Below are 11188 nucleotides of genomic sequence, written 5' to 3'. Positions count from 1 at the left end.
CTTATTTTGGCCATAGGAGAGAATGTGATGCTGGGACTGTTTGTTAGAAGCAGCCCAGAGTCAGGCTACCTTCTCCTTCAACGTCAAGGTCAGGCCACTGCTACTATGAAAAATTCAATGGAACAGCCATGGTGCCTGGGGTTGATAGGAGTGGTAGTGTAAACAGCTGGAGGCACCTGGCTGGGATAACTCAGCCAGCAAGAGCATGAGGCTCTTAATCTAAAGGCTGCGGGTTCGAGTTCCATGCTGGGCAAAAGATTCCTGATTGCAGGGAGTTGAACTAGATGACCTTTGTTGCACCTTCCAGCTCTGTAATTCTGTAACTCAGGCTTCCTCAACCTCAGCCCTCCAGATGTTTTGAGACTACAATTCCCATCATCCCTGACCACTGGTCCTAGTAGCGAGGGATCATGGGAGTTGTAGGCCAAAAACATCCGGAGGTCCTAGGTTGAGGAAGCCTGAACTGGTCTTCTTTCCCATTTTATGGCTAAGAAGTGTGTAATCCAGCAAAACGGCACCCCATATGTCCCCTGGCATAGAACAAGTCTCCTTAACACACACACACACCTTTACTTAACATTCAGCTTTCAAGTTTAAAAGAAAACAATAAAAAATATAAGAAATATCTTTGCTTCCAAGAGCATTATCATACAGTACTCTAGGTTAAACACAAGTATCTACATTAAAGTTAAAAATAAATAGGATGAAGGCAAATTCATCTGGTTCTAGAGATGGCACAGAGATCTTGGCTGTGAGTATGACGAAGTATCATGAAATCTATTAATAGACTTTAAAACAGCCCGGCACAAAATACTTAAACCTTACTCATCAAGTGAGACCAAAACAAGATGTCGTAAGCGTAAGCAGCAGCAGTAGCAACAGCAGGTCTGTAAACAGCTGGCAGAGTTGAAAAGGAGCCTCTCTCACAAGTGTGTCTTTTTCTGGCTTAAAGAGGGTGTATATGGGGGAGGGACTTCAGTGTTTACTTGTGGAAAGCAGGAGGTTGCAAAAGAACCCCTGATCAAGTCTGAAGGAAGAGAAAACAACAGCTGACCTTAGTTGGAAAAGGGGAGGGAGAGGGTAAGAAATGAGAAACTGAAGCAGCATCACAGAATCTGGAACATGACACACACACACACCAATCCGGCAAGCAATGATGTCCCCACTTCCCCCAGGCAGATCTGATGGAGAACCTCACCCGCCGTTCCTGCGGCAGATTTCCCCCACACCAGGGGTGGGGTACCAACCGAATCCTATAAATTAGCGGCCATTCTACCTGCACAACCCAGAAACAGCTATGCTTTGCCATGCCTGGGGCAACCATACAGCAGTAGAGGCAGCCACCGTGGACAAGGCCCTCTAAAATAACCTCCTGTTTCCATCTTTGCTAGTGCTGTGCCTTGACAGCAACAGAGTGTCCTTCCAAATTGCACTGTGATTAAGGCACCGACCGTGAAGAGGACCTCAAAACAATCTACTGGAGGGCAGGCCCCCCCCCAGGTCACTAAACTGGCAATGCTCCCCTGCCCATAGCTGGCCACTCAGACTAAGGATACTAAGATTGAGTAGACAAGAGCTCTTCTGTCTTGGGTCCCCCAGATTTGGGCAGACTATAACTCCCATCATCCACAGATAGCTTAGTCCAGGGGTCAAGGATGATGGTTCCACCTACATCTGGGGACCCAAGGTTGAAGAACTCTGTGCTGATAGAAACAATGATTCGGACGGGAGCTCCTGCAGGAATCAATGGATTATATTCCAGCAGCAACATGCAACTGAAGAAATGGGCATCATTCAGGTTGCGGGGGGGGGGGGGGAGAGGAAGAGCAGCCCCCCCAAGCTCTGGTTTTGCCAGGCAAAAGGACTTTTTCCTTAGTAGGACTCAGTGGCAGATCCAATGCACCAGCTAGTGACACCAAAGATGTCTGGCTTGTTCTTCAGCGCACAGGAAGAGCCTTGCTGGATGTAGCAAAGGGTCCGTCTAACCCAACACCCCCATTTCTGACAGTGGTTCGCCAGAAGCTTCTGGCAAGCACAAAAGCTCTCTCTTGCCAACTAGCATTTAGTGCCACTCTAGTCTCCCACACGAGGACGTTTCACTGAGCTAACCTGAATAAAAACAGCTGCTGGGCGTCTCCTGCAGAAACGCTACAAGGGGGCATCACATCTTGTGGCAAGGAGTACCATAAATAAATTCAGCGTGGTGTGTCTCTCCTGAACCTACTGTCTTTCGATTTCATGGGGAGACCTCAAATTCTAGTGTTGAGTGAGGGGAAGGAAAGCCTTTGCTCTACCTGTGTTCTCCTCTCCATGCATAATGACTTTACGTGAACTGTGCTCATGCCTTCGTTTGGCTATTTTTAAGCAAAACAGCACCAGATCATGTTAGCATAAGGGGAAGTTTTCTGATCAGCGATTTTCAAACTCCTTGGGAACTGCCAGGAAGGAACCGGAGGAGGATTGGACACCTCCCTTTTCAGGGATTCCCCCGAAGACAGCACTGTTGATCTCAAAGAGCCCGCTCCTTGCCCTCCTCGCCACCCAAGCAGCCCTCGCAGGCGAGGACACCCGCCTCCAAATCCTCTCCCAGCTTGACTCCCCAAGAAGCGGCGCCACAGATTTCTTCCAAGCCCCAGAGACAAGCTGTCCGACTGCTAGCGCAACTCGTTCAGGTTCAGGTTGTGGAGGTTCTGGCGCTGGCGGTTCAGGCTGATGGCGTTGTCCAAGGGGCGCTCCTCACCCTCTTCCAGCGTCTCGGGCATGAATTGGCGGAAAATGCTGACACTGCTGTGCCAGAAAATCGGCTCAGGCAGCTGGCCAGCCGGGCTCCACTTGCGGGTCTCCGGATCGTAGGACTCCAGCATCGCCGAGAGTTCAAAGGTGTTGTCGTAGCCGCCGGAGACGTAGAGCTTCCCTCCCAGGACGGCCAAGCTCCCTCCAACGTGCACCTGGAAGAAAACCAAGCAATCTCTTATCTACTCTGCATTTTGGGAGATTGGTCGCCTGCTTGCTATGCTTCCGGAAGCCTTTTAAGGTATCGTAAACCAAATTGTGCAGCGTCGTTCCCGAGATCAAGGAGCAGGTTTTTGTCTGTGTTCGGATGCAATTGGATGCCCTTCCGAATTGCAATGGTGGGCTGGATTTTAAAAAAGGCTTTTCTATTCTAATGGAAATGATCGGGGATTCGGTAGTGCTGCATTGTATTATTTATGCAAATTGATTTTCTCTGGAGTTAAGGATATGACTGGGACAAACCTTGTTATGTTGAGTTCGTATTTTGCACAATTTGTATACGGTGTCTGTTTGATAATGTGTGGTTTGCTATGCCTAATAAAGGATCTCGATTGACTATTCTAATAGCGACGCCTTGAACTGGCAGCAAATGGGCATGGGCGTAACATGCCGACAGGGTCTCTCTCCTGACAGCAACCAGGCTGCAGCAATCTGCACTAACTGCAGATCAAGTGCAAGGGATTCCCCACACAAAGCACATTGTAGTAATTCAACCTTCTCTCGCTAAGGCTTTTCTCCATTGCCACCTTTGGTCTGGACTCTTCAATCTCCTCCCCCTTCAGTTCCAATTACTGCTCTTTAAAGACACGAGACCCTCACCTGGAGCATTGGAGGGATCTTGTCCCATTCGTTCTTTGCTGGGTTGTAGACGTCGACTTCAGCAGAGTCATCCCTGCAGAAGGAAATCAAGTAGAGGTGACCGAGAAGAAGATGCAAACATCCCCTAGCCTTGTCGTGTGGATGGGAGGGAAGGCACGGTCCCTGAGTGCCTACTTTATTCCTTAACGGGGCATGGGGACCCAATCCACTCAGACCTCGTAGCGCTTGGCGCACACACAGAAAGTCTCAAGATTTCCAGGGCCTTTTGTGAGCAACTTAGAAAATAAAGATTCTGGTTGGTAGGATTGATGGAAAGGAAAATGAGGAGGAGGAGGTCCTTGTGCAAACACACCAAACCTGCAAAAAATGTCCCTTTCTCTGTCCTCTGCTTGCCTCCAACCTTCCAGAGATTTGCAATCTGCTCTTTCCGTAGCCTCTCTAAAAGCAGCATTCCTCCAGATGTTTTAGACTATCAAGACTTTGAAAAGCTGGTATCACTGGATCAAGTCTATCAGTTATGTGGAATTAATGAAGCTCAATAGTTTTAACTGGAACATGAATAAATGCGCAATTAATGGCTACTGTTTTGAATGCTATTTTGCTATATTACCTTCTTTAGTGAAGCATGAAAAATGCTATTTATAGGGTGGGGCGCACAGGGGATGAGTTTATGGAGCCAAGGCGATGGTGGCCTGATCCACTGAGCTAGACTTTGGAAGAGGAGGAGCTGCCTGCAGTTTCCACCCATCTTTTTTTGGAAGAGGGGAAGGAGATAAAAGGAGAAACCCTAGAAGCTTCCCGAGCCGTTGCGTAACGCCCATCTCCTTGCTCTGTTCACGAAACAGGGAGCCTGACAGCAACAGGTGAGGGGTGTCGATGACAAAAGAAATGTGCTTTTTTTGACCCTCAGAATGGCAGCCTGGGAGCCCATCAAGGCTACCACAAAACTTCCAGCTGAAAGGGAAAGGCTCAGAACCTTCTCCTGGGCTGCTTCCTCCTCCCATACCAGCAAATGTCAAATGCCAATTGCATTCATTTAACTTCGTTGGGTAACCGTGTTTACAATGAAATGTGGCACTTAGCAGAAAGGTTTGGGGAGGTGGGTGCAAAGTGAAAGGGTGTGTGTGTGAGGGTCACTGTCCTGTCGGCTTCGGGAGCTGCAAAATGTTTCTGGTGCCTCTGCAGGAATCTGAACTATTTCTCAAGCCAAGCTCTGGAGGGTTGCAGAATGCACAATTGCTGCTGGGGAGTAGAGCAGCCAAACGCTTTAGCAAGCAACTGTTAAATCTCAGTGGGGCTGGCAGAGACAGGGGGGTGGAATGGGCCAGAATGAATCTCAGCAGCAGGAATTCCAAGCTTCCCGTTCCTTGCCTGCACCAGCGGATTGAAGCCCCTTAAGATTCATTTCAAGCATCAGGATCAGGGGGCAATTCCTGCTTTCAAAAATGGATTTTCTTTACATCTAGGGAAACGGGGTGCATGTCCTGCCCCCAAATTAGGCAGAAGCTAGCACTGCAGGAGAGAAAAGAGCCCTGCAGGGACCAAGTGCTTATAGTAAGCCAGACAGGCGTGCGAAAGCGAGTTTCACCATCCTGGCACCCTCTTGAGGGTTTTGTACAGGCCCTGATTGAGCCAAGAATCAGGAAAGTCCCTATTTGGACCCCAGAGCTATAAAGTCACTGGGGCCCCATGACGCAGCTGTTCATTCATTGGGAAGAGCATGCTGTACCTCCCCAAACACCCCCCCCCCCCCGCAAAAAAAAAAAAAGATTGTCTGGCTTCTAGATGAAGGATGAGACTGAAGGTCACAAGGAAGCTCCGCCCAGCCCCTGTTCACACAGGAGGAACCAAATGAGCCTCCACACCAGAGGAAGCCTCTTGGTCACTGTAGGGGCCACAGTTGCAGCAGTCCCTGGCCCCTGGGTGACCGATGGCTGCGAGTGGGCTGTGGCAGCTGCAGTCACATGGAGGCTCCTCAACCGATGGGAGTTTCCTGGCACAGCGAATATCCGTCACCCCGTGAACAGGTCTTAAGCTGGTTCTGGAACTCATTTCTGAAGTCTACAGAGTGTGAACTGCAACCTGAACAGAGCAGGTGCCCAAATCCCAACAAGGAAAGGGACAGCTGACCCCTTCTCCTTCCTCCCCGCTCCTCACCACTCCCCTCGGCCAACTTGAAAGATAACAAGCTTATCTGAACTATTTTCAGACCTCGCTCGATCACAAGCTCAGCCCATCACTGGCTGAAGGGCTTGAGTGCCTTTCAGATAGCAGGAACCTGACCTACGACAGCCCTTCTCGATGAAGGGCACCAGGAAGCCGCCTCTGGGAAGCAGCAGGCACTTGGAAGCTCCCTTCCCTAAGCTTTGCCAACTTAATCTGCAGAAAGAGCTTTGGAGGTATGAAGCAAAGTTCCTTCTAGGGGGATGGAGGGGGCAGGAGTTCCTTCCCACCCCCTGCCCAGTCTGGGATGTTGCATAATTGGACCAGCATCCCACAACCCTCCAAAAACTCCAGGGAGATCAAACACATTCACAAAGAAGCTTCTAAAAACTCCTATGCAGACACATCCCTGTTTGTGAACTAGTGGGGCTATTGTGTGGGTGGGACGAGTGGCTTTTTTTAACAATTCTAGGTCGCACGCTCCCACCTTCACCCCATCTTGAGAGGAGATGGCAGCGGCTACGGCAGCCCTTACCTGACAAAATACATCAGCCCGCTGAGAGTGACGGTCTTGGGTGCGAACGACCAGGGGGGCAGCTGCCCGCAGTTCACCAGGGACCACAGGTCCGACTCGGGGTCGTAGCATTGCATGACCATGGACTCCTTGCCGGACAAGGAGCCGGTGGCGTAGAGCTTTCCGCGGCAGGCGGTGGTGGAGCAATTGTCCATGGGGTAGAGCATGGGCTGCAGGGGCTCCCAGGAGTCCAGCGTGTGGTCGTAGCGCTCGGTGCTGTCGGAAGCTACCACGTAGAGCAGCCCGTCCAGGACCACGGAGCTGTGGTATTCGCGGGCTTTCAGCATGGGAGACACCTCCGTCCACTCGTTCACGCTGGAGTTGTAGCGCCAGACACAGTCGTAGAGCCTCGAGCCATCAGAGCCTCCTAGGGGCAGAGAACCGCGTCCCATTAGCACAAAATCATCAACCTGTAGAGTTGGAAGGGACCCCAGGGGTCATCTGGCCTGACCCCCAAAAATGCAGGACTCGCACACAAGACTGTGGCTCAGGGCACATGGTTCACCCTAACGGTTCACTTACGTACAGCAACAGCTCCATCTAATTGAGCTCCTTTGTACTGCGTTAAACCACACCTTCTTACAAGCAGCAGCAAATCTCCTAAGATTTGGGGCAGAGGTATTTCCCCTGGAGAATGCAGAACATGACTTTGATCCATGAAGGCTCTTTGCTACACACCAACGAATGCATTTCTTAATTGGGGGAGAACTGCTCGCGTCCCATGTTTGCTTGCAAGCCCAAATGCCCCTCGCTGAGACACCTCAGCATCCCTTCAAGCAAGACCAGGCTCTGATCAAACCCAAAAATGAAAAAGGGGTGCACTAATTTCCTTAGGGAAAATGGGGTACACGGCCACTATCATCTGTGGCAAAGAGAATTGGCTTCAGGCCTGTGTCCGATGCTCTCAGACTCTGACAAGAACCAACCTGTAGCTTGGGGGAGAGCCAATGGCCCTCCTGTGGCACGATGGGTCAGTGCGCCTGGCCGTTAACCAGAAGGTTGGTGGTTCGAGACCACCCAGGGATGGCTGTGGGCAGGATTTGGACCAGATGACCGTCATGATCCCTTCCAACTCTACAATTCTATTCTATGATGGAGATGTGGTACCCGCCAGGTGTTTGTAGACTACAGCACCCATCAATTCCTCACCTTTAGCTGTTTTGGTTGGGGTAGATAGGAATAGCTGGGATGGGAGCATAGGCGACTCACCTGTGCTGTACACAGACCAGCTGCATCTTTCGTCTGAAGTCTACAGGGCTTAACCATTAACCATGCTTGCAGATTTCATGGCTTCTCTCCACCAAGAGGAAGACTCTGTTCCTCTGCACACCCCAGTGATCAGCTGTGGGCATGGGACTGGGGCCGCCAGCTACAATTACAAAAGCTCCTTTCTGGCCCCTGCACTTGTGCGTTTGAAGGGTTGTGGTGGTCCCCAAAGTTCACTGGGGGAGGCTTTGCCGAGGAAGAAAACGTCTGCCTCAAGGACAGCCGCTTGGTAGGAATGAGAGAAAATCCTCCTAATGTCCTTTGACAGCTGTATGGAGAACTCCCGCAGGGAAGATTCCCAGGAGGGCGGCTGGTGCTGGGGCAGAGCACAGAGGCGTCTCGGCTCAGGTGTCTCCCTCGCTGGCTCCTAGCACCCGCTCTATAAATAACTTGCAAAGCAACGAACAGGAAGGGGGCGTGGAGACTCACACAGAGCCCCTTGTTCAGCCTCCTCTCTCCAGCTTCCCAGGAGGAAGGTCAAAACAAACTGGAAGCTCCCCACAAGCTCAAAGGCAGATGCTGCTGGTGACACATATCATCATCTCTAAGCATCAGCCACACACGCTGGAGCTAAAGAAGGCACGCAAGATTGTCAGAAGAGCCCTGCAGCTGGATCAGGCCCACTTAGCCAAGCACAGTGACCAGCCAGATGCTTATAGGAAGCTGCAAGCTTCCCAAGAGTGATAGCCTATTTAGTTGCAACTCCTGTTTTCACAGGGGCCAACCAGATGCCCCAATGGAAAGCCCACAAGCAGGACCCAAGCAAAAACTGCCACTCTCCCCACTTATTATTGGCCAGCGACTGAAATTCGAAAGCATTGCTGCCTCCATCCCTGAAGGCAGAGCCTAGCCAGGGTTGCTAGTAGCCATGGATACCCTTGTTTCCCCATGAACCTGTCCAATCCTCTCTTAAAGCCATCCAAGTTGGTGGCCATCACCGCCTCATGCGGGAGTTCCGTGGTTTAGGTGCTGTTCCTGCAGCTTTTAGAGGGCACCCCTGTGGCAACCCTCCAGCAACTGGCAGCCCTCCCGTCCCGGCTCACCGGTGACATAGATGTCGTTGCCCAGGGCGGCGGCGCTGTAGCCTCCTCCGAGGTGCTCGGGGAACTCAGCCAGGTAACGCCAGTGTCCCGTGCGGGGGTTGAAGCAGTCGACGGTGACGAGCTCGTCGCAGTCGCGGTCGCAGCCGCCGAGGAGGACGAGGATCTCGGCCAGGCCGGTGGAAGGGCGCGGGCGGAGGCGGGCGCAGGGCGCGCGGTCGTGGCGGTCCAGGCGGCCGGCCTGGAAGAGGCGCGCCTCGGCCACCAGGCGCAGGCAGGCCTCGGAGCGCGCCACCAGCGGCTCGCCCTCGACGTGGGCCAGGAGGGCAAAGCGGCGCACAAAGGGCAGCCGGACGTGCGCCAGCAGCTGGGGCAGGAGCGGAGCGCGGGCTGCCGGCTCGGCGCGCACCCAGCGCAGCGCCAGCTCGAAGGCCGCCTCCTCCTTGGGCACGCGGAGCGCGTCGTCGCGCAGGTACGAGAGCAGCCGCGGCAGCGGGAGGCGCTCCATCTGCGCCGCCAGCTCGCCCTCGCTCTCGGCGGCGTGGCGCAGGACACAGCGGCGGGCGGCGGCGGCCAGCGGGGCGCACGCGAAGGCCTCGCCGAACTCCTGCATCTCCAGGGCGGCGGCCGGCTCCAGGCGCGCCGCTAGCCAGGCCCCGCACGCCGCCTTGACGGCCGGGAACTGGAGCAGGTCGGCGGCGCGCAGCAGGCGCTCGGCCAACTCCGGCCCGCCGGGAGACGCCACTCGGCCCGTGTAGGCGAAGTCGAGCAGCAGGGCCAGGCACTCGGGCTCCACGCCGTGCAGCCGCACCCGCGCCGCGCGCGCCTCCCGCAGCCCGCCGCCGAACATGGCGCGGAAGTAGCCCGAGGCCGCCGCCAGCACTGCCCGGTGGGCGCCGAACTCCCCGCCGCCCGCCAGCAGCGTCACGTCCAGCAGCGCCCGCTCCGCCCGTAGCGCGCACAGGGCCCGGAGCAGCGCCGACGCGTGCGCCGCCTCCTCCGCTGTCGCCTCTTCGCCCGTCGTCGGCTCCATTCTCGCCCGCCGCTGAGTCTGACTGCTGCCCGACGCCTCCGCGCACCCCTCGGCCGGCTCCTCCCTCGCCTGGGCTGGCGCCGGTCCCGCGCGCGCTCCGCCTCCTCCGAAGGGCGACGACGGCGCGCCTGGCTGGCTGGCTGGCTGCGAGGGGCGCCGCTCTCAGTCGCCAAGCAGCTTTGGAGAACGCCAGGCTCCTGCCTCCAAGGGGAGCCGGCGAGGGGGGTGCCTCTCTCGCTTCAGCCCCGGGAAAAGGGCCAGCCTGGGCTCTGGAGAGGGAGAGTCCGCTAGCTCCAAGCGAAAGGCCACAGACTTTCGGCTGCACGTAAAAGGCAAATTGCTTGGAGCCTTCCCAAGGCAGTGGCGGCGCCTTTCAGCCTCCACCTGAACCTTCGCTAACTCTGAAAGGCTCGTGGGTGCGCAGGAAGAAGGTCCAAGGGAAAAGCTAGCGGGATGCGCCTGGCGACAGCCCTCCTTGCATAGCTGCTCGGGACATCATAGCTACCCGCTGCGTGGCTACTAGTCACGATGGCTCTAATACTCCTAAGGCTGTAATGTTTCTGAATGCTTCTTGCTGGAAACCGCAGGAAGGGAGAGTGACTTTATGCTGGGGTTTCCAAGAAGGTGGCATCTTGGTGGCCCCTGCCAGAACAGAATCCTGGACTAGATGGACCACTGGCCTCATCCAGCTGGCTCATTTAATATTATGTTCACAGTCTGCACAACTCACTCCCTAGTGAATGTGCATAAGGTCAGGCTCTGTGGTAACAGTTACAGTTCCCTCCTGACATTTAATTCTGTTGGGAATTTATTTTACTGTCTTTATTTTATATATTGTAGATTTTTAATATATTCTTGTATGCTCCTTTGAGATTTTTCCGAGTACAAAGTTGCTTATTAACGTTCTAAAGCAGAGGTCAGCAACCTTTTTCAGCCGTGTGCCAGTCCACCATCCCTCAGACTGTGTGGTGGGCCAGACTATATTTTTTTGGGGGGAATGAACGAATTCCTATGCCCTACAAATAGATGCATTTTAAATAAAAGGACACATTCTACTCATGTAAAAACACGCTGACTTCCGGATAATCCGCGGGCCAGACTGAGAAGGCGATTGGGCCAGATCCGGCACCTGGGCCTTAAGTTGCCTACCCCTGTTCTAAAGAAACAAGCCACTGAGTGAGCAGGGGTTGGGCCAGTCTTGTTTTGGGAGTAACTCCCTTTGAACTCAGTGAGGCGGACTCCCAAATAAACGTGAGTCAAGGCCTCGTGGACTTTCCTAGGAAAGGGCCCGTTTCACCACTCTTTCACATTCTGATGCATGCAGAAGATTATGATGCAATAAAGAATTAGTCACTAACACCCCTGTTCTAAATATAGTGGGTGACGCCAAGTAAGTCATACCCAGAGAGTGACTTAGCTGGATATCCCCCATCATGGGGAATTAGTGGATCTGGTTCCTAAGCTTAGGACTCCACAGCTCCATAGTCTGGTGGTGCAATA

General features: G+C 53.7%; 1 protein-coding gene across 1 annotated transcript; it reads right to left on the bottom strand.

Moving 5' to 3' along the window:
- Positions 1–550: 550 nt before the first annotated feature.
- Positions 551–10175, bottom strand: KLHL21 (kelch like family member 21). Its single transcript, XM_028740494.2, has 4 exons — positions 8659–10175; positions 6311–6716; positions 3613–3685; positions 551–2948 (listed from the first exon to the last, which is right to left on the bottom strand). Exons 1-4 carry the CDS (start codon positions 9686–9688, stop codon positions 2655–2657), a joined length of 1803 nt encoding a protein of 600 aa, XP_028596327.1. The 5' UTR covers positions 9689–10175; the 3' UTR covers positions 551–2654.
- Between the last annotated feature and the right edge of the window lie 1013 nt (positions 10176–11188).

Source organism: Podarcis muralis, chromosome 7 (genome assembly GCF_964188315.1).
Source record: "Podarcis muralis chromosome 7, rPodMur119.hap1.1, whole genome shotgun sequence".
In the NCBI taxonomy this organism is placed as follows: Eukaryota; Metazoa; Chordata; class Lepidosauria; order Squamata; family Lacertidae; genus Podarcis; species Podarcis muralis.
Note: the sequence above shows the minus strand (reverse complement) of the source record. Positions and strands in the feature narration are given on the sequence as shown.